The sequence below is a fragment of the Piliocolobus tephrosceles genome, chromosome 5 (assembly GCF_002776525.5).
Source record: "Piliocolobus tephrosceles isolate RC106 chromosome 5, ASM277652v3, whole genome shotgun sequence".
Classification (NCBI taxonomy): domain Eukaryota; kingdom Metazoa; phylum Chordata; class Mammalia; order Primates; family Cercopithecidae; genus Piliocolobus; species Piliocolobus tephrosceles.
Window position 1 is genome coordinate 47,094,779 of NC_045438.1, and position 23,349 is coordinate 47,118,127.

Genomic DNA, 23,349 nt, shown 5'->3' on the forward strand with positions numbered 1-23,349 from the left:
AAGAAAAAAACTTGAAGTCATCTTTCAATGCTCATTTTTCTCACCTCTCATATATAATCTCTCACTAAGCTCTGTCAACAGTACATTCTCTACTTACTCTGAACCAATTTGTTTCTCTACATCTCCATTATTAGATTTATAACTGGTCTCCCAGGGTCTATTTTACTCTCCTCTAGTTAAGTTGGTAATCAGAATAATTTTCTAAAGTATATATCAGATCATGTCATTCTCCTTGCTTAAAACCTTTCAGTGTTTAACTATTAAGCTTGAATGAAGTTCTACAGTCTTGACCATGATCCTCAGAGATCTGCACTGTCTGATTCACACAGTCTCTGACCACATCAATGTCTTGGCAACAGTTTACTGGTCACCCAAGTCTTTTTTTCTGTTTCTGAAATATATGAAACTCACTCTACCTTGCGGTTCTTTCATGGGCTGCTCTTATTTTTATTTTTATTTTTTTCTGCCTCGAATGATCTTTCATCAGATTATTCACTTAGCTGGGTATGTCACATTTGGGTCCCACCAAGCTTAACCATCAACTCCTTAGACAGGCCTAGTTGAGCATCCAGTGTAAGTTATTCCTTCCCCAAGTTATGCCACACCTCAGCTTCCCTTATTTCATATTCCTCATGGAAGTTATCACTGCTGTTATTCTCTCTCTCTCTCTCTCTCTGTTGTATCCATCCATTGGATGTAAAATTGTCCATAAGAACAGGGACCCTCTTTTGTTTTGCTCAATGTATTGCCTTCTGTGTAATTCCTGCAGGAGGTAATACTTGAATTGATCTCAAAGGATTAGTTGAAATGAATGAAGCTGATTGAGGCGGGAAATCCAACTCACAGAAGAAAAAATATCAAGGAAATAGAAGAAGGTAGGGTGTAGTCCAAGAAAAACACATGGTTCTGCATAACTGAATTTCATGCTATGGAATTCTAGAGGAGGAATGGGGTGTGGGACAGGAAAGGTGGATAAAAGTCAGATAGATAGAGAGGCCTTTTTTATACTATGCTGAGACATTTTTACAACCTCCTTAAAATGATCAGATGTCATTAAGGGATTGTAGACAGGAGGATGACTTTATCAGACTCGTAATTTTGAAAGATTGCTCAGAACCTTAGGACAGCAAATGGCAGGAGTGGAGCAGCGACAGTGGCTTGTGCGGTATTCTTTGGGGGGTCTTCTGAGGGCTTCTCCCGAGGAAGTGGTGATGAGAATGGAGAAACGGTGATCCACTGCACTGAGAAAAGGTAGAATCCAACTGACATTGTGTTTTATTTGAAGGAAATTTTAAAATTTTTTTTTTTTTTTTTTTGAGATGGAGTCTCGCTCTGTCGCCCAGGCTGGAGTGCAGTGGCCGGATCTCTGCTCACTGCAAGTTCCGCCTCCCGGGTTTACGCCATTCTCCTGCCTCAGCCTCCCGAGTAGCTGGGACTACAGGCGCCCGCCACCTCGCCCGGCTAGTTTTTTGTATTTTTTAGTAGAGACGGGGTTTCACCATGTTAGCCAGGATGGTCTCGATCTCCTGACCTCGTGATCCGCCCGTCTCGGCCTCCCAAAGTGCTGGGATTACAGGCTTGAGCCACCGCGCCCGGCCTTAAAGAGAGAGTCTTGTTCATTCTCAATTTTCTGCTTTGAGTACCAAGTAGAAGGTGATGCAGGACATTTCTGTTTACTTACTTTTTTTTTTATTATTTGTTTGGGACAAATACCGATTAGGTGGTTGTATGTGTGAGTCTGGATATCAGGAGAGAGGTTTGAGCTGGAACTAATGATTTAGAGTTTATAGATAAACTCAAAATATGAGGAAATACTACATAAAATGGCAAGAACACCAAGAGGAGAGCCGTGGGAGAAGACTTAAATTGTCAAAAGAGAGCAGAAGAAAGGGAATACTCAAAGGAGTCTGCAAGGAATTTCTTTTATTATCATTATTATTATTATTATTATTATTATTATTATTATACTTTAAGTTCTAGGGTACATGTGCATAACGTGCAGGTTTGTTACATATGTATACTTGTGCCATGTTGGTGTGCTGCACCCATCAACTCGTCAGCACCCATCAATTCATCATTTATATCAGGTATAACTTCCAAAGCAATCCCTCCCCCCTCCCCCACCATGATAGGCCCCGATGTGTGATGTTCCCCTTCCCCAGTCCAAGTGATGTCATTGTTCAATTCCCACCTATGAGTGAGAACATGCGGTGTTTGGTTTTCTCTTCTTGTGATAGTTTGCTAAGAATGATGGTTTCCAGCTGCATCCATGTCCCTATAAAGGACGCAAACTCATCCTTTTTTATGGCTGCATAATATTCCATGGTGTATATGTGCTACATTTTCTTAATCCAGTCTATCACAGACGGACATTTGGGTTGATTCCAAGTCTTTGCTATTGTGAATAGTGCCGCAATAAACATACGTGTGCATGTGTCTTTATAGCAGCATGACTTATAATCCTTTGGGTATATACCCAGTAGTGGGATGGCTGGGTCATATGGTACATCTTGATCTAGATCCTTGAGGAATCGCCATACTGTTTTCCATAATGGTTGAACTAGTTTACAATCCCACCAACAGTGTAAAAGTGTTCCTATTTCTCCACATCCTCTCCAGCACCTGTTGTTTCCTGACTTTTGAATGATTGCCATTCTAACTGGTGTGAGATGGTATCTCATTGTGGTTTTGATTTGCATTTCTCTGATGGCCAGTGATGATGAGCATTTTTTCATGTGTCTGTTGGCTGTATGAACGTCTTATTTTGAGAAATGCCTGTTCATATCCTTTGCCCACTTTTTGATGGGGTTGTTTGTTTTTTTCTTGTAAATTTGTTTGAGTTCTTTGTAGATTCTGGATATTAGCCCTTTGTCAGATGAGTAGATTGCAAAAATTTTCTCCCATTCTGTAGATTGCCTGTTCACTCTGATGGTAGTTTCTTTTGCTGTGCAGAAGCTCTTTAGTTTAACTCTCCACCCCAAATCAACAGAATATACATTCTTCTCAGCACCATATCACACTTATTCCAAAATTGACCACATAATTGGAAGTAAAGCACTCCTCAGCAAATGTAAAAGAACAGAAATTATAACAAGCTGTCTCTCAGACCACAGTGCAATCAAACTAGAACTCAGGACTAAGAAACTCAATCAAAACCGCTCAACTACATGGAAACTGAACAACCTGCTCCTGAATGACTACTGGGTACATAACGAAATGAAGGCAGAAATAAAGATGTTCTTTGAAACCAATGAAAACAAAGATACAGCATACCAGAATGTCTGGGACACATTTAAAGCAGTGTGTAGAGGGAAATTTATAGCACTCAATGCCCACAGGAGAAAGCTGGAAAGATCTAAAATTGACACTCTAACATCACAATTAAAAGAACTGGAGAAGCAAGAGGAAACACATTCAAAAGCTAGCAGAAGGCAAGAAATAAGTAAGATCAGAGTAGAACTGAAGGAGATAGAGACACAAAAAACCCTCCAAAAAAATCAATGAATCCAGGAGTTGGTTTTTTGAAAAAATCAACAAAATTGACAGACCGCTAGCAAGGAATTTCTTTAACAACAGAAAGAAAACCAGGAAAGAGGGATGTTATGGAAGCCTCAGGGAAGAGTTAAAAGAGGAGCAAGAAACAACACTGTCACATTCCACAGAGAAGCCTAGTGAGATAAGGACCTTCTGCATAAGTGATCATGCATGCGAAAGTGTCTGCCACTTAATAGATGCTCAAGGACATGTTCTTTCCCTGTCATGGTTGTTAACATGATGAGCTTCCCTGCCAGGGTGAGTGATCTCTGAGATAACACTGTGGTTTTGGTCGCTTTGATTCAGCAAAGGCCAGCACACAGTAGGCACTCAATGAAAGCTCATTGAATGTCTAATATATAATGCTGTTTCTTTTAACCAAAAATCTGAGTAACAATTGAAATTATTCATTAAATAGCAAGTTGATTTTGCTGTCAGTAATTTCTTGCAAAGTTCAAGGAAGAAAAAAAAACATTGTTTGGAAATTAATGTTGATATTTTTTCTCTTAGCCCGGGCTATATGGACAAAGTTTGGGAGCTCCTGAAGGAAATATTGCCTGAGTATAAGCTGTCAGATGAGGCCAGCTCTGAAAGCAAACTAGCAGTGTTAGATTCTAAATTAAAAGAACCAGGGAAAGAAGGGAAGGAGGGAAAAGAAATAAAGGATGGAAAGGAAATAAAAGACGTGAAGGAATTCAAACCTGAAAGTTCTTTGACAACACTAAAGGCTTCTGAGAAAAGCGACAAAGTTCCAAAGGGTAAGATATTTTACATCAAAATATGATTTAATATGGACGTTACATATAAATGCCTTACAATCGTATTTAATGTGTTGCTAGAAATAGTGGTTTTGAGCCACACTCCAAGAGAGGGTTCTTGATCTCACACAGTAAGGAATTCAAGACAAGTCACTGAGTCGAGTAAGAAGAGATAGTTTATTGAAATCTCCTCAGTTACAGGGTAGGGCATCCTCAGCAAGCAAAGAAATGTGCTCTCTTTCCTTTATTTCTTTCTTTTCTTTTCTTTCTTTCTTTCTTTCTTTCTTTCTTTCTTTCTTTCTTTCTTTCTTTCTTTCTTTCTTTCTTTCTTTCTCTTTTTCTCCTTCCTTCTTTCCTTCCTTCCTTCCTTCCTTCCTTCCTTCCTTCCTTTCTTCCTTCCTTCCTTTTTTGATGTAGTTTCACTCTTGTTGCCCAGGCTGGAGTCTTGGCTTACTGCAACCTTCGTCTCCCAGGATCAAGCAATTCTCCTGTCTCAGTCTCCCAAGTAGCTGGGATTAAAGGCACACGCCACCACACCCGGCTCATTTTTGTGTTTTTAGTAGAGATGGGATTTCACCATGTTGGCCAGGCTGGTCTTGAACCCCTGACCTCAGGTGATCCACCCGCCTCAGGGATTACAGGTGTGAGCCACTGCACCCAGCCCAGTTTTTCTTATCTAGGAATCTTATCTATGTAAAAGCCAAGCTAAGCTAAGCTGTCCTGACAGCATGACAAAATGTAGTATTCTATTGATTTAAAGCAAGTTAAACTTGACATTTTAGTGCATTAAGTACATCAAAGCATAACAATAATTATGTTGAAAGCATACATTGTTATGGGCATTGGCACATCTGGACATTCTGCTATTGTAGGAGTGTGTCCCTTGCAGGTATCATTAGGCTGTATCTTCAGCTATAAACGTGTAACGACTGTGGGTCATGACTGGCACGAAATGTGTCTTGTTAGTCTTAAGATGGAGGTGAATTTAAGTTGGGGTTTCTCAGGGCCTCTGAGGCTCCTGCTTCCCTAAGAAATACATCTTTATTGTCGTTATCCTTTCTTAAGTTTTTGTGACAACTGCCATGTAATTAAGATCTTTCTTTTCTAGGACTTTAGGACTTATAACGGTGTTTACCGTATGCTAATTATTATTCCACATTTTGCTTTCTTTGAAAATCTAAGGCAATTCTCTACTTTGATGCTACTAAATTAATCTAATATTAATTTAGGAAGATACATTAAGCTCTGAGTTTCCATTAAACACATATTTCTCCTATTTAAAAAGTAAAAAGTGGCAGAACTTGACAATGATGACTGGTAGAACTCCGAGCTGCAAAGCATGATAGATGGTGGTACTGTTTAGGAGAGATCACAAAATGATTTAGAATATATTGAAATTGAGGTGCCTTTAAGACAACCTAGTTGATTTTTCATGTCAAGACTCCTAGGCTGGTGATATACACTTGGTCATTGACAAATGCATGCAAAATTAAACCAAGAATGATATTTCCCAAGGAGACAGTACAGAGTGAGCAGATGAGGGAGGCTGAGACTGAGTCCTGAAGAAGCAGAACATCTAAGAGGTTGATATAAAATGACGAGTTGCTGAATGAAGAGTAAGGACCGGCCAGAGGAGCAGGGACAATATCAGCAGAGTATTTTGACATCGGGGCCAAAGGAAAAAGTTCCTTTGGAAAAAGTCCTTGGAAAAAGTTCCAAGAACCAGAGATTGTATTAAATATGGTGGGAAGATGAACTATGATGAAAATGTAAATTTCTCAATTATATTTTGTGATATGGAGGTCATTGTGCACTTGTGAGTGATGGGAGTAGAAGAGACATTGGAGGGGAGTAAGAAGGAAGTGGGAAGTAAAATAATGTATAAACAACATTGTGTGAAGCTTGGCCTTGAGGAACAGGAAATTGCAAAGTGGAAACTGATAGGGAAAAATGTGGGATGCAGACAGAATATGTATTTGTGAATCTCGTGAGGGAGAATTGAGTTTTTTAAAGTAATGACTGAGAATATCCCACTGAGATGACTGCAATAGTATACATTTTCTGAGAAGAAGGAACAAGTTCCACACCACAGCTCCAGGGGGATTGGGCCAACCCAGGGAGAACAATGGCTCCTCCATTCTCATAGGTGGACACAGGTCATGGGGGAGTGGATACAGGTGTAGGTGGGTAAACAGGTTTGGTAGGAGAAGATGAGGACTTCAGACCAAAGACTTCTACTTTTTGTTTATATACAACCTAGTTATGAGCTGAAAGTGAGGTGGAGGTGGAAGATGTAGACTCTCGCAGAGATTTAAAATAGATGTGGCAAGGTTTGCAGAACGACAGGAGGATTACTTCCAGTGGGACTCAGCTGCCAAGTTTATTCAGAGTGGGGTTTTGCCAGATGGGTGGGATGAAATGACAGAGGAGCAATCCTTATATAGGGTATTGGCAAAAACACATTTCGGTGAGCACTGTTGTATACTATCCAAATTTCTATGTGAGACAGTTTGATTTTCTTCTATTTATAATTTTTATTTTGTATTATTTTTAAGTCACAAATTCTGAATAGAAGTTTGAAAGCTCTTAAAGTCCTATTTGAAAATTATACATGCACTCAAATATTGCTTCTTAAAATCAGTTTTATTGAATTAAGGTAATATATACAGAAAATTCACAAATAAAATTCTGATAATAAACTTTTAAGAACCTAAATTTCCTGGTTAAATGTTTTATCCTATGATTGAAGTTATAGTTATCTTTACTTTTATATCTAATTTCAGTGTTAAATCTACTGAAAAAGCTAAGATATGGGCTGGGCATGGTTGCTCACGCCTGTATTCCCAGCACTTTGAGAGGCTGATGCTGGCAAATCACTTGAGCCCAGGAGTTCAAGACCAGCCTATACAACATGGTGAAACCTTGTGTCTATAAAAAAGAAAATAAAAAGAAAAATTAGCAAGGTGTGGTGGTGTGCACCTGTAGTCCCAGCTATTTAGGAGGCTGAGGTGGGAGAATTGCTCGAGCCTGGGAGGTCAATGTTGCAGTGAGCTGAGACCGCGCCACTGCACTCCAGCCTGGGCAAGCAGAGTGAAAGCCTGTCAAAAAGAAAGAAAGAAAAAAAAGCTAAGAATGAAACATGTCTATTTTGGATGTTCAGAAACATTATAAGTAATGAGCAACCTGACCAATGATGATTACAAACTCAGCAGATGATGCATAGAATGAAATGACAGAAATCTATAATTTCTGTCTCTGAATTGAGAGAGATTTGTTAAGGAATTTAAAAAATCTTTGAGAAAAGTATTTTAAGTTGAAGAAGAATGTTTTATAGATTGAGTATATGAATGAGGATTCAAATGGTGGGAATAGTTCTGGATACAAGAGCTTTATTACCCAAGCCATGTAGGCAATAAGATGCTGGTTTGGGACTTTGGTTGGAGTCTGGGCTCCACAATAAAATATTTTGGAGTCACAAAACTGTGTTTCCTGTAAGTGGAGGACTCAAATAAGGAAAATCTGAGAGGGCTCTACATTTAGGACTTAACTTTCAGTACAGGCTTTGCTGTGTTTTGTTTTTATTTTTAAAATGAGAAAATTACCTTGATACTATAACTTTATATGAATAAAATATATTCAAATAATTATCTTCATGAAACAAAATTATATGCAGTAGATAAAAGGCAATGCTGCATTTATTTCATAATATATCCAGTTTTCAAAGTTCTCCCTGGCTTTATTGTGGTGTTTCTAATTAGAGGGATCGTGTTTTAGAGAAATTATGGCTATAGTTTTACATTTAAATAATACTATTATTTTGGCCTTTTTTCTTTAAGACAATGACTGAATAAGAAATATAGCTTGAGGTTGTCTAGTTAAAATATTTATTTTGATTTTTTTCGTATGTTAGAGAAAGCAGATGCAAGAGACATTGGGAAGAAGAGAAGTAAAGATGGAGAAAAAGAAAAATTCAAATTCTCACTTCATGGTTCAAGACCCTCATCAGAAGTGCAGTACTCTGCGCAGTCCCTATCAGATTGTAAGCTCCTAATTTCTTAGAATAATAACTAATTTAGTTGTTTCTTAAAATGCTGGAAACCCTTGGAACATAGAAATATACTTTTTCTTTTGAAATAACTAAATAAACTTATTCAAGGTTGCCATAAATGCTGGGTTCTCTGATGGGTGGGTATGTTGGGCCAAAGTACTACCAATGAGACAGAAGCCTGCTTGTCCAAATTAGAGTGCAATTGTCACGGAAGAAGTATCCACATATGGGAGAGGCTTCTGCTGTCTCTTTCAGGTATTTCTCTAAAAAATACTCAGGTTAAATTTATCATTCAAATTAAGTAAATTCAAAGTTACTTGTTTGAGTGGTTAGATGCCAGCCATCAAATGAAACAAAAGGTCTACATCTGGCTCCTTGCTCACAATGGGCCTCCAGATCTTTTACTGTGTTTTAGAAAATAACTGTGAGGCTGGAGACTCTAGAAGTCATTGTTTGTATCACGATACTGACCACCACACTTTTTTGTGTATCACATTGTGACTGAGTGGATGTACAAGATCTATTTATAATAGCCTCATTGTATAAAGGTCAAGTATTTTTGTGAAAATGCTCGGGTTTCTCTGTCTATCACTTAAAGTCACATTGGAGATCTTTCGTTTTAATTAATATCTTTCCAATTTGGACTTACGAATTATCTCTAAAGACCCCTAGGCTACCGCACTTTTGTACTCTGTACCAGCTAAAACAGTCTAGGTATAGAAGCCTTTAAACAAATTGTATCAGGTTGAAAGAAAACATGCTGTAAAAAAAATGATACCTCAACCTATTCAGGAGGAAGGCTAGAGTGTCTCTTTTGAAGCTTTATAGTCTCAGCTTTGACTCATCTATCTTGGTGCTTCCAGAGTGTAGGTTATCATTTTCACCTCATCCTTCATTAGCTACTCAAAATACGTATTTTTACATCTAGTAGTGAGCTTTATTAATAAATTTTTATATTTTTTCTTAATATATTATGATGATTTGTATGAGGACATTTTAATAATTATGGTTTTTTACTTTTACTGAAACATGCCTAGTGATGTGGATAGAAAAAAGTCACTATTGTATTTTTAATTCTACATTAAAAATCATTTTCTTATATTGATATTTTAAGCAATATTTTTTGATAGTAAGAAACATTACATTAGCAGACTTACTGATGGTTCTTCATCTTTGTGAAAATGGCTAAAACTTTCTCTGACTTCTTCCTTTGTGAAAATGAAAGTAATGATGCCTCCTTTCTCCTGCTGAACTTATAGTTAGGGTCATTCCAACACATAGAATGTGGTTCGGTTTGGACTGTGGAGTCAAGCTGCTTGAGTTCAATATCTGCTTCAACACTGAGTGTATAAGTATCAGGAAAGTGATAGAGCCTCTTTAAACTCAGGATCTCTACAAATCAGCATCATTGTTTTGGTGAGGGTCCTTGTGAGAATCAAGTGTTGAATCCAGGTAAAGTGCTTAGCACTCGTTGGAAGAGTTACATTTTAGCATACTTACTGTAAAAGCCTTTGCTAATTCTTGACTGTGCTAAAGGTACGGTATTAGAATGAACTCTATAGGAGTATTTTGTCTGGCATAAATAAGAGGGTGGCCATGTGAACTTCCTTCTCCCACAGAGTTAAATCTAAGTGCATTTCTGATGGTGTTATAATTCATTTCCTGCAATCAGCTTCTTTGGTTTCACTTGTAAAGGAGATAATTGATAGACAGTAAGCATTCAAGAGATAACTGAGTTACAATTCAAACTCATATGAAAAAAATAACATGACATTTATATTGTTTGTTTTTTTATTTGTTTATTTATTTATTTGACACAGAGTCTTGCTGTGTCACCCAGGCTGGAGTGCAGTGGCGCAATCTCAGCTCACTGCAACTTCCACCTCCCAGGTTCAAGCGATTCTCGTGCCTCAGCCTCCCAAGTAGCTGGGACTGCAGGTGCATGCCATTACACCCGGCTAATTCTTGTATTTTTAGTAGAGATGGAGCTTCACCATGTTGGCTAGGCTGGTCTCAAATTCTTGACCTCAAGTGATCCACCCACCTTGGCCTCCCAAAGTGCTGGGACTATAGGCATGTGACACCACGCTCGGCCTATATTCTTTATGTTTGATTTGATATTAGATGTGTTGTAATTAATTCTGATAAGTCACTTAAAATTTAATATAAAGAACCCCTGTTTTATTAATTTTTTCAAAATAGCATATTTATCACAATGGTCATTAAAATAAAATGGCACTCACAGGTTTAAATGCCATAGGAGATATAGTTTTATAATGGCAGAAGACATGTAGAGATTTATGTATATATTTATATGTCATCTAATATTATCCAATGCATACCCTAATAATGGCTTGACATTTAAGATTTCATTTTCTTATTTCCAAAATAAGTATATTCATTTAGGTACACTAGCTGGCATGCCTAACAAATGACTCTGATGTCATATATATTTATTTCTCAATTAAAATAAAAAGACTAGTGTTAATCACTGGCAGGAAGTTATTTTCTAGATGGTATTGAAGAGACCCATGCTCCTTCCATTTTATGCCTTTTGTACCTCTAGCATTCTAAAGTTCTATACCAGTAGGAAGAAAAAGAGCTTTGAGGATTGCAGGAGCAAGGTGTCTGAAATCAAAAAGGCTATATTGTATATCACTCTGGTCTCATTGTATTGAAGATAATTCAGTCCAATGGCCACATCTGACGTTAAGAGGAGTTGGAAAATATGGAATGTGGAATGTGCTAAAGAACGATCATTTCAGGAGAAAGAGGATATCATTTGGTGAACAATGATCAGTCTTCACCACATTTCACTTTCCTGATCACCAGATACCCATTTCACTCTTCTTCTTACATGTATATTCAATACTTTCCAAGAGTCCCAATCCAAATTATTATCCAGTAATTGCATCTAGTTAAAATATCCAGGATCTCCAAGTCATGTACATGCACACACATGCTTACAGATACACCCATATGTATCCACTCCCATCTCTCATGTAATGTTTTCATTAATATCTTTCCAATTTGGACTAACAACCAACATGACCAATGATGTACAAACTCAGCAGATGATACAGAGAATGAAAGGACAGAAATCTATATAAGTCACAAATTCTGAATAGAAGTTTGAAAGCTCTTAAAGTCCTATTTGAAAATTATACACACACTCAAATATTGCTTCCTAAAATCAGTTTTATTGAATTAAGGTAATATATATAGAAAATTCACAAATAAAATTCTGGTAATAAACTTTTTAAAAACCTAAATTTCCTAAATTTAAAAACCTTCCCATATGAAGAGGAGCACAGTAACTGCAATATAAACTCCACTCATAAAACAAAATAGCAGGGGACACATTGTAGTCACTGATCATTCGCAATTCTAAAATTCGGCTGAGAAAGTCCTGTTAAGACCTCTTTCCTGGTATAGAGGGGAAGTTTTTTGGCACTGATTCTGCTCTCTTGGAGGAGCTCAAAATTATAAAGTGTAAAGTGGGTTTATGAACCTACACAGTCTTACTCCAGAGTTCACACAACTACTGTGTTATCTCTCCTCTCAAAATCTATGAATGTTAATATTTTAAACTGTAAAACTTATTGACAACTTTTATTCTCCAAATAGCTAAATTTAAAATGTAACTTAAAAAGAAACTTTGATACAAATGATGACATTAATTACAAATACCAAAGTTTTATAAGAATGAGTAATCAGACCCTTCCAGTATTTGAGATAAAATGATTATCAGAAATATTAGAGATTTGAGTTTTGCTAGTAACGTATTAACTACAGGGTAAGTTAGAATTTGTGTAGTAATATAGTAATAGAGTTCAGTATCATAGTAGCTTTAAAAAAAATTGTTTCAAAAAAGCAAAAATCAATACCATTAGAATATGACTCAGTGTAAGTTGGATATTTTCTGACTGTGAGAAATACTGCTAGCTTTTCACAATTTCCTCCTCTTCCTAGGAACACAGTTGTGCTATATTTTCCCAGCCTCTTTTAAATGAGATGTGGCCTTCTAATTTCTAGCCCACAGGACATGAAGCAAAGGGATACATACGAGCTGTAGACTGACCTATACCGTGTTCTCAATTGCAATTCCCCTTCTGTTAGCTCAATGCTGTGAGAGCACAGTGTTAAAGATGGCAAAACCACAAGGAGGGACACAGCAGGAGTATGTGAATCACTACCTGGAGATCTGCTTGCTGGTCAAGAATGTTCATTTTGTACTTTATATGAACGAAAAGAAACTACATCATGTTTAAGTCATATTTTTTAGTGTGTTCATTATAGCAGCTACAATTACTTCATGATAAACTAACTCTTGTCAGAAGTAGAGTACTAATAACAAGGTGAAATTATGTGGTGTTTGCTTAACAGTAGAGTAGAAGGCAGTGAAGAAATAGTATTTCAAACTTGTGGAAACCTGGGGATCTACCTTACACAGCTAAATATTTGGTAAAACCAGAACGTATGACAATTTAGAAGTTAGCCATGTACTCAGTGCACCTGAGTCTCTAAAATAAGTGATTGAAAATCTACTATTCTAGGCAGTGTTAGTTTGTAATATCTACTGTTAGCAAGATATTTCAAATAAGAAATGAGTACAGGGAAGAACTATCTGTTTTTCCAAAATAAATGGGGGGAAAAAAAGATAAATTTTTGAGATGACAGAACATACAACATTGAAAAAAAAGGCTATTTCTTGACCACAATTAATTGGAGATAAGGCTGGTGTTGAAGAGAGCCATGCTCCTCCCTTTTTGTTTTGTTTTGTTTTGTTTTTTGTTTTTGAGACGGAGTCTCGCTCTGTCACCCAGGCTGGAGTGCAGTGGCGCGATCTCGGCTCACTGCAAGCTCCGCCTCCCGGGTTTATGCCATTCTCCCGCCTCAGCCTCCCGAGTAGCTGGGACTACAGGCGCCCGCCACCACGCCCAGCTAGTTTTTTGTTTTTGTTTTTTTGTTTTTTTTTTTTTTTTTTTAGTAGAGACGGAGTTTCACCGTATAGGCGCTCCTCCCTTTTTATGCCTCCTATACTCTAGCATGTGAATTCTGAAGTTCTATACCAGTGGGAAGTAAAAGAGCTTGGAGGATTGCAGGTGCAAGATGTTTGAAGTAAAAACAAGCTGTATTGTTTATCACTTCTGTTCTCATTCTGTTGAAGACAGTTCAGTTCCATGGCCACACCTAAGTATTAAACAACAAAGCTCCATGATATATTTTGGATATTTGTCCTCGCCCAAACCTCATGTTGAATTGTAATCCCCAGTGCTGAAGGTGGAGCCTGGTGGAAGTTGCTTGGGACCTGAGGGCAGATCCCTCAAGGCTTGGTGCTGTCTTCATGACAGTGAGTTCTTGCAAGATCTGGTCATTTGAAACTGTGTAGCATCTTCCCCTACTCTCTTGCTTGCTCCCATTCTCACCATGTGAGACACCTACTCCCCCTTTTGCCTTCTGCCATGAGTAAAAGCTCCCTGAGGCCTCTCCAGAAACAGATACCAGCTCTAGGCTTCCTGTACGCCCTGCAGAACCGTGAGCCAATTAAACCTCTTTTCTTTATAAATTATCCAGTCTCAGGTATTTCTTTATAGCCGCACAAGTATGGCTTAATACAGTCCAGTAAAACTTAAACAACACACCTGGTTGTGTCAAAGATTGTTAAGACTGTGACCTCTTTGTTGCAGCTATCTTCAAAGTAGCCTCTATGACGCAAAAAAGCAAAGAAATTAGCCTTGGGAATTATGCTCAAGAAAGAATATGGACATGTGGAACTGATGAAACAAATAGATTAGAAGCCCACTAATATATATTTTTTAAAAACTTGAACTAAGAAATTATGGGCCTGGTATAAAAAGTGTTTTACTTTTCAGCCTTGCTTCAAATATTGGAACTGCAAACATTTTCTGGTAGGAAGTGGACCAGAAAACACTCTAGTCATTATCCTCTTTAGATACTGCCACACAGAAAAATAGACACTAAAAAATTGCCAGAAAGACCAGGGATTACTTTATACTTCACACTTCTTAACTGAGTACTTGACATGTTACTCCACCTATCTGTAACTCAATTTACTTGCCTGAAAAAAGCTGTTAAAAATAGAATTTATTCATAGGGCTTATGTGAACTGACTCATATAAAACACTTAGGCCTTAGCACAGAGTAGGCATTTACTGAAGGTTAGCTATTCTAAATTGACTAAATATCACATCATATAAATAAAAATAAAAATCATATATAATATTTAATAAATACTTCTTAAGGACTTGTAGTAATTTGGGGTTCATCTCACTGGGACTCATTTCAGGCTGAAATTGTTATAGGTTCAGACAGTAAACATTTAACATAAAATAAAATCAATGATAGAAGTCGTATTTGAGTAATCTTACATGTTTTATTGCAATCTTCTGAAATATGCTTATAGAAGGCAAAAAGAGCTGTATCACATGTAAAATAAAACATGGAAATCATACAAATGTAGCAAAAGCTTCTTTTAGGCACTAAAATATAATAAGTATGGCAGTTGTAGGCCATATAAGGCTCATAATTAATGTACAAAATATTTTAAGGCAGTTTTAGAGACTGGGGTGTAAAATTCTATCTCATTACTCAAGAGTATATGTTTTTCTTAAATTTATTTCTCAATTATTAGGCTTTATTTTATATGCAGCTGTGCTAATTCAATGCAAAGTTACTTCAACCACTGGAAAGATAAAGACATTTCATGGTTTGTATCATTGATAGTTCACTGAAAGAAATTATAGAGCCCCTGGATTTAAACATTTGCCTTTAAGATCTCCTGAAAGAACTTTTATCCATATATAATAAAACCAGAAAGCATTATGAGTGTTCTAATACTGCAGAATCACACAACATATTTACAGAGAAATAATAGAACAAATAGGAATTATCCAAGGCCCTTTAGACACTTTACAAATAATTCACATCTTTTATTGGGTAATAAACTTCCTTGAAAATCTTATAAAAATTATGAACCATCTCTGTTTTTCCAAATTCTTCGTACTCTTGGTTGAATGTGTCTTCTAAAGTCCACGTGCTAGAATTTTGATCCCCAATGCTGTTTGGGGATCAAACAGCTCACCTCCCAACACTGTTTGCTCCCCAGTCAACACTGGGGAGGTGGGGCTAATGAGAGATAATTAGGCCGTGAGGACAGAGGGAATGGATTAATGCCATTATCATGGGTGTGATTAGGTATCCTCGTGTGGGTTTGTTATAAAAGGGCGAGTTTGCCTATGGGATGACGTGCTTATTTGGCCATGGGATGGCACAGCAAAAAGTTCCTCACCAGATGCCAGCACCTTGATCTTGGGCTTCCCAGCCTCCAGAACTGTGGGGAAATAAAATTCTGTTCTTTATAAGTTACCCAGTCTTAAATATTTTGTTTTAGCAGTACAAAACAGACTAAAGCAGTTAGTGTGCACACAAATCTGCAGTGTTTTACATAATAGTTCACTGAGTTCCTGGGCCCCTGAATCTCATTTATAAGATGTATAAAACATAGTTTGAAAATCTCTATTTAATAGCACATTCTTATCCAGATTTTACAGACTGATGTTTAGCTAATAGCACCAGTATAGTGATACCAATATTTATAATCAGCTTCTAGTCTAATTAATCTGTGTCCATGCTATACCACTTATTAAATATTTAAAACTTCACCCTTGACTAAACACTGGTGTTATTTTTTAAAAATTTCAACATTAAATATTACAATCTCATGTAAAATGTGTGATTATCTTAAAATTTGGAGGAACTATTTTTTGTCATCAACATCATTTCTATAATATGTCAAGACCACATTCTTTACTTCAAGTTTCTAAAGTTATTTTTTTCCAAGACCCCACCTGGAATTCCCAAGTTTCCATATATTTGATTACATAATGCTATAAAGTAAATGAGAACTTTTTTCAAAATGCTTACATCACAAACTTTATTTTTAATATCATAAGGAAAATAAAAGTTCAAAAGACTTATTAAAGATCAAGGGCAAAGTACTTAATGTGATCATATTAAATATTAAACTTTAGAAAATGTTAGGGAAGACATCACAATTTCTAATGCATAATGTACAAATGTGGGATATAATTTGGACCAAAATACTTTTACACTTGATGATTTTTAAAACAAGATTTAGAAAAGAGTTAATGAAATGGATCAACTTGAAGGAGCCATGGGGTGCCCAGATATTTGGTCAAATATTATGTAGAGTGTATATTTAACATCTGGAAACTCAGCTGACTTTTGTAAAGAAGCCCAGTCCTGCTCAGTAGCCAGGCTCAGAGAGGAATCCTCACTCTTCTTTCCTCTACCTCTCATGCTTCATACTTTCCTAAGCTGTAGAGTCAACTGCTTACTCTTGAACCTGAAAAGTATATTTAATCTTGTCCTCTTCCTTGAAAGTTCTGCAGATGGATAAAAAACTGATTTTTAAAATTTTATCCATTTTTAATATTTAGCAGTCATCACTGTCAGAAACTTTCTCTCCATTACTAGCCTTCAACTCTCAGCTGACACCTAAAGACATTTCACAATCTTTCTTTTGGTTAGAGGACTTATTGGAGGGCTTCTATTAGATTGATCAGTGAGAAAAGTAATTAGACTGTAAATTACTGGTCACTGCAGAGGGCATTCTGGTCAATGTGGGTATCTCAAATGGTTTTATCTGATGATAGGAGTGCATGAAAAGTATTTTCATTAACATTCATTCTTTTTAAAAGGAATAATGATTTTACTGCATCCTTAAACTTAAGATGATTATTCATATTTAAAAATGTATTATTTCATACAAGTTATCACACAATGCACAAGGAGTAAACCAAATTATTAACCAAGCCTCTGCAGACAAACACCTTAAAAGTTAGTTGAGGAGGCAGCATCCATGGACATTAGATGATAACTGACATCATCAAAAAAATGTAGCATAGGTAAATGAGTAATGTAGGGAAAAAGCAATCAATATGTGTTGGCAAGGTGTATGAGAAATGTAAATATTTCAATTTTGAAATGTAAAAGTATGTTTCTATAAGTTTGGCAGATTTTCATATCTCCATTCTAGAGATATACTGAGCTGACAACTAATTTATATTCTGTGGTCTTAAAGATATTATTCTTTTGTAAACATAGTATCAAATATAGTTAAATCTCAGTATGTAAATTTGTAAAAAAAAAAAAATAATTATAAATAAAAAGAGGCTAAAATAAATTGACTTCTATTTATTTGTCCAAAATATTTGCAGGACCAAAAATTACTGAATAAAATAATCAAATATAATAATTTCAGGGATAAGAAAAACATAACAAACAAATAAGCAATGCTCAAAAGTAAATTCTACCTGCATTAAACACTTCAAGCTGAATTATTTATGCCTTACTTCTTCATGGAAAAATTCATTTTACTTATGTTTTCTTTCTTTTTGAAATGACAAAGGACATAGAAACTCCTGGACTTTCTTTAAGTTCAACACAGAATAAAGATTCTGTCTATGAAAGTAAAGAAATGCCTCACATGAAAAAATGCTCATCATCACTGGCCATCAGAGAAATGCAAATCAAAACCACAATGAGATACCATCTCACACCAGTTAGAATGGCAATCATTAAAAAATCAGGAAACAACAGGTGTTGGAGAGGATGTGGAGAAATAGGAACACTTTTACACTGTTGGTGGGATTGTAAACTAGTTCAACCATTATGGAAAACAGTATGGCGATTCCTCAAGGATCTAGAACTAGATGTACCATATGACCCAGCCGTCCCACTACTGGGTATATACCCAAAGGATTATAAATTATTCTACTACAAAGACACATGCACACGTATGTTTATTGTGGCACTATTCACAATAGCAAAGACTTGGAATCAACCCAAATGTCCATCAGTGACAGACTGGATTAAGAAAATGTGGCACATATACACCATGGAATACTATGCAGCCATAAAAAAGGATGAGTTTGCGTCCTTTGTAGGGACATGGATGCAGCTGGAAACCATCATTCTTAGCAAACTATCACAGGAAGAGAAAACCAAACACCGCATGTTCTCACTCATAGGTGGGAACTGAACAATGAGTTCACCTGGACTTGGGAAGGGGAACATCACACACTGGGGCCTATCATGGGGAGGGGGGATGGGGGAGGGATTGCATTGGGGAGTTATACCTGATATAAATGATGAATTGATGGGTGCTGACGAGTTGATGGGTGCAGCACACCAACATGGCACAGATATACATATGTAACAAACCTGCACGTTATGCATATGTACCCTAGAAATTAAAGTATAATTAAAAAAAAAAAGAAGAAGAAAGAAAGTAAAGAAATGCCTCAATTTAAAAATAATTCCTTTTGAACATTCTCATTTGTGGACCATTCTATGTTGCACTGACTAGTAACTAGAGTATAGTTATGTAACAACTCTTGGTCATGAGGTATAATAAGGTCTTAAATTATTAAATAATAATAATGTGAACTTCAAATGAATGAGACGGGCTGTAAAATAGATACATCTTTAAGATTTAACATCTGTTAAATTCATTTTGCATCCTTTATGTATTTTTCATCAGCCCAAAGATAAATTCATTAAGGCAATTGAACAATCTGGAGTGAGCGACTGACAGATCGATTTTGACTATGTTTTTCATGACATAATATATGTTTGTTTTACAGGTTCTTCTGCAATACAGACCTCTCATATGGTCGTATATGCGACATTCACACCTCTCTATTTGTTTGAAAACAAGATCTTTTCATTAGAGAAGATGGTAAGCATTCAAGCTTAGGAAACAGTATTATTTATTTTGGGTGTGTGGGTGCATGTGCGTGTGTGCACATGTGTGTGGGTGATTACTTTCTGTGGTAGAAGACACATGAAAATTTAATTAAAATTCTATCTGTGGATGTAAGTTTCCTTATCTTCAAAATTAGATACTCGACCTAAGGGATCTGACATATCCAAAATTATCTTAGATGATTGCAATAGCTCTGGCTAATTATAAAAAAGGAAAAGAAAAAATATATAGTTACATTTAATTTTTATAGATCCTTCTGTTATAAGCGAAAAGAAAGATACAGTATTTATGTATTTCAGTGAAAATCATAGAAATTATTCCTAGGTAATAATTAATGACCTTCCCATAAATAGGCCACATATGTTTTCTTAAAATAAGATGATATTAGTGAATTCATCCTCAGGCTGGAAAGATACTGCTATGACCTTTCTTGTATCATAAAATAATACAAAATAAATGCTATTTTTTAATACAATTAACAAATTGTAGAAAATTTAGAAAATGTAGTGAAAGGAAATGCAATTAAATATTTATAGTATAAATGGTAAGGCATAGGCCCTATTAACATTTTGTCATATATACTTTGATTTTTCTTCTATACTCCATTCTGTGTTTGTATGTGTATACCTTTTTTACTGGAATCACACTTTATGTTACATTTGGAAACCAGCTTTTCACTTAACAAGATATTGTTAACATTTTTTCATGATGCTAAATTGTAATCAATATATTTAGTGCTTGCATAGTATTTATGCATTTTCATAATTTTTAAGTTATCTATTGTTCTTGGACAGAAAAACAACTTTTCTCCTTCCCTTGTGATGGCAAAGTCCATCAAGTGATTAACAATTTATTTAAACAAATGCCCTACTGCTTTTGGGGTTTTTGAATCCCAATTCTGTTTGGGGACTATAGATACCTAACACTTTATTACTAGGATTTTATAGTCTGAAGTCACTACATTAAAGTAGACAACTGCATGATGCAGCAATATGATTACATATGAATGTTCATTTAGTTAGTTAGAAAGAGCTATGTTTTAAAAACTTGAACAGAAATTAGCTTGAAACGTAAATATTCCAGTTGAATGATTGTTATACTTTACTATGTGCATTACATTTGTCTTTTAGATTATGCTTGGGGGGCATGTTGCTAACATTTTTCCCCTTCTCTTTCTTCCCATTCTTTCTTCTCCACTTTTTTAGATAAAAATAATTCCTTCCAGCAAAAATTTACTATGCAATGGTGTTCACATTGTAAGAGGATAAGGTGCCATCCTGAATATGGCAGTTTCACTATTTTTAATCCAACGTTAGAAAACATTACACATGGTTAAACAGCAGAAACAGCAATTTGGACTGAATCTAAAAACCAGCAACATTCAACAATCTAAATATACTTCTAAAGCCTCTCCCAAGTCAAGACTCTTGCTGAGATTAGGGCTGGCCTTCTCACACCTGCCTTTCTTTTAACCTCTTTGCATGCTACTGGCCTATGTGCTGTCTCAGATATGCTAGCGAGTAAATGCTCTAACTCGTTGGACTGCTGAAGAATACCATTAATGCCCCATCAATGGTAGACTGAATAAAGAAAGTATGGTACATATGCGCCGTCGAATACTATGCAGTCATAAAAAGGAATGACATCATGTCCTTTGCAGGGACATGGATGAAGCTGGAAGCCATTATCCTCAGCAAACTAATGCAGAAACAGAAAACCAAACACCACATGTTCTCACTTATAAGTGGGAGTTGAACACTGGGAACACATGGACACAGAGAGGGGAACAATACACAACAGGGCCTGGTGCGGGATGGGGTTGAGGGGAGGGAACTTAGAGAATGAGTCAGTAGGGACAGCAAACCACCGTGGCACACATATATCTACGTAACAAACCTGCACATTCTGCACATGTATACTGTTTGGTTTTTTTAGAAGAAATAAAGAAAAAAGAATACCAGCAATGCTTTATGGAGTGCCGTAGTCTCATGTCTGTCATGAGAAGTACTCAAACTCCCTTTAAAACTACAAAATGTAAGCAGAAGATAAAAGCATTATCCTGTGCTTTCTGCATGCCATAAAAGGAATGGGGTGCAAAATAATCCTTTGAACTTTTGGTAGTGCTACTGAGAAACTAAAATTTAAATGCTGATCATTTTTAATTTTAAAAACTAAGACTAAAGACTAAAAACTCACATCTGTTTGTTCATTGATTAATTCAACAGATTTTATGAATTATCTATTATGTGCTATTATATGGTAAACAATATGCTATGTTTTGAAGATACAGTGATAAGAAAGATTGACAAGGTCCTCCCCACAAAGCTCAGAGTCTAATGAGGAAGGCATACAATTGAGTGAACTGCAATAATACAATTAGAACAGAAGGCACACAAGGTGCCTCCCACACAGTAGGTGTAGGTGAATTAATATTTGTTGGAGGAGTAACCAAGTGAAAAAATGGTTAAATGAATGAAAAAAAATGAATGAAAGACATAACAGAAACATGCCATCCTTTCTAATGGGTAGCCAGGGAAGTCGTCCCTAAGGAAGAACTTTTTAATCTGAGACTTTAAAGAAGTTAGGCAAGTAAATGGGATAAAGTGTGTTCAAAGCAGAGAGAATCTTATGTTGGAAAGTTTGGAGATGAAGAAGATTCCACTGGGTTCAAGGAACTACTAGATATTGAAATTATAAGGGGAGAAGACTTAAAGGCAGCTTGAGGCATGGGCGAGAGTCAAGGCATAAGGATTATTATAAATCCTCCCTTTGGGGAAGTTTAAGGCTTAAGGTGCCCAGAAGTTATGGAATTAACCCAGTGTCTGGAACAGTAAGTGACTTCCAAGGCTGTAATGAACTGACTAGTGTGTCACCATCTTCTTGTCTTGTCTGCTGATTCTTTTAGGTTAGCATCCTGTGAGGGTGATCTGGTTTCCCTAGTAAATATGAGAATGTAACAGAGATACAATGTCTTAAGAATATACCTATAGGAAACAATTTCTGTCTTAATGAAATGTTGTTAAATGGAGTACATTGCTAAAAGTTACAGCCTCAAAGACAGTAAGATCAGCAGGTAAAATAAAGTCAAGAACTTACATTTATTTAAAGAAGTGGTAAAAAAAAATACAAGAAAATCAAGAACAAAATTGAGGAAGGAGCAAGATGTTATAAATTACATTATCCAACTTCTTTCTCCTCTTGGGTATTCTAATGGTTTTAGTTTTATGTAGATCTGGGAGTTTTACTAAAGCCTCCTTCACCTGCCCAAGTCCAACTCTTGCACCTTTTAGAATGTTTGAAATGAGCTGAAATAAAAAGAGTGAAAGGGTCTTAGGAAAGGAAACTTCTAATTTAAGTCTTATGCATGAATTATGCAGCATATGTATATTGAGTGCCTATGAAAAACTCAGTGTTTCAGGCACTATTGTAAATTTCTCTCTTTCCCTAATTGTAACCTAAGGAAACTTGAAATCCTTGAACAAACTTTCTCAGCATGAAACTATAACTCTTATTAATAGCATTACTTTACATGAATCAGAAGTATTGTGTAGTACATTAAAAATAAAATGAAGTATGGAGAATTGTTGTATTTAAATTCCTTGTGCCAAAGTCATGTTAGTACTTTGGCAGATTATTCAAATTATAAATAGGTGCTAATACTGGAATTTCTTATTTGGACCAGTTCTTTACATTTCCAAATAGTTTAAATCATTTTATTTTCTAATGCTCTACAGTTTAAAGAAAGGCGGCGGGGAGTTACACTAAAATTTGTTTCAATGGCAGGAAGAAATTAACTCATGTAGACCAAAAATTATGACTAGTAAAATATCTGGAACTTATTCAACTTTTAAATACTACTTTGAGTTTGACTTCTATTTTGGATATTATTCAAATGTAACTTTTGCAGTAATTCACCTTTTATAACTACTATGCCAAGGCATTTTCTTTCCATTGAAATAATTAGTTTCAGGTATTGGTTTGACTCATGAAAACTTAAAAATTGACAGGGTTCAAGTTATAGAAAAAGGTTTATATTTAAGAATATCTGAAGGGGGGCGGAGCAAGATGGCCGAATAGGAACAGCTTCAGTCTCCATCTCCCAGCGTGAGCGACACAGAAGACCGGTGATTTCTGCATTTTCAACTGAGGTACTGGGGTCATCTCACTCGGGAGTGCCGGACAATCGGTGCTGGTCA

General features: G+C 36.1%; 1 protein-coding gene across 1 annotated transcript in view; it reads left to right on the forward strand.

The window, feature by feature from the left end:
• The window catches only part of ADGB (androglobin), a 243,507-nt gene that overhangs the window by 75,565 nt on the left and 144,593 nt on the right, over nt 1–23,349 (forward strand). Inside the window, exons 8-10 of the mRNA XM_026447399.1 lie at nt 4,045–4,292; nt 8,203–8,331; nt 19,032–19,126. Coding sequence (XP_026303184.1) covers nt 4,045–4,292; nt 8,203–8,331; nt 19,032–19,126 — 472 coding nt within the window. The remainder of the gene's footprint in view (nt 1–4,044; nt 4,293–8,202; nt 8,332–19,031; nt 19,127–23,349) is intronic.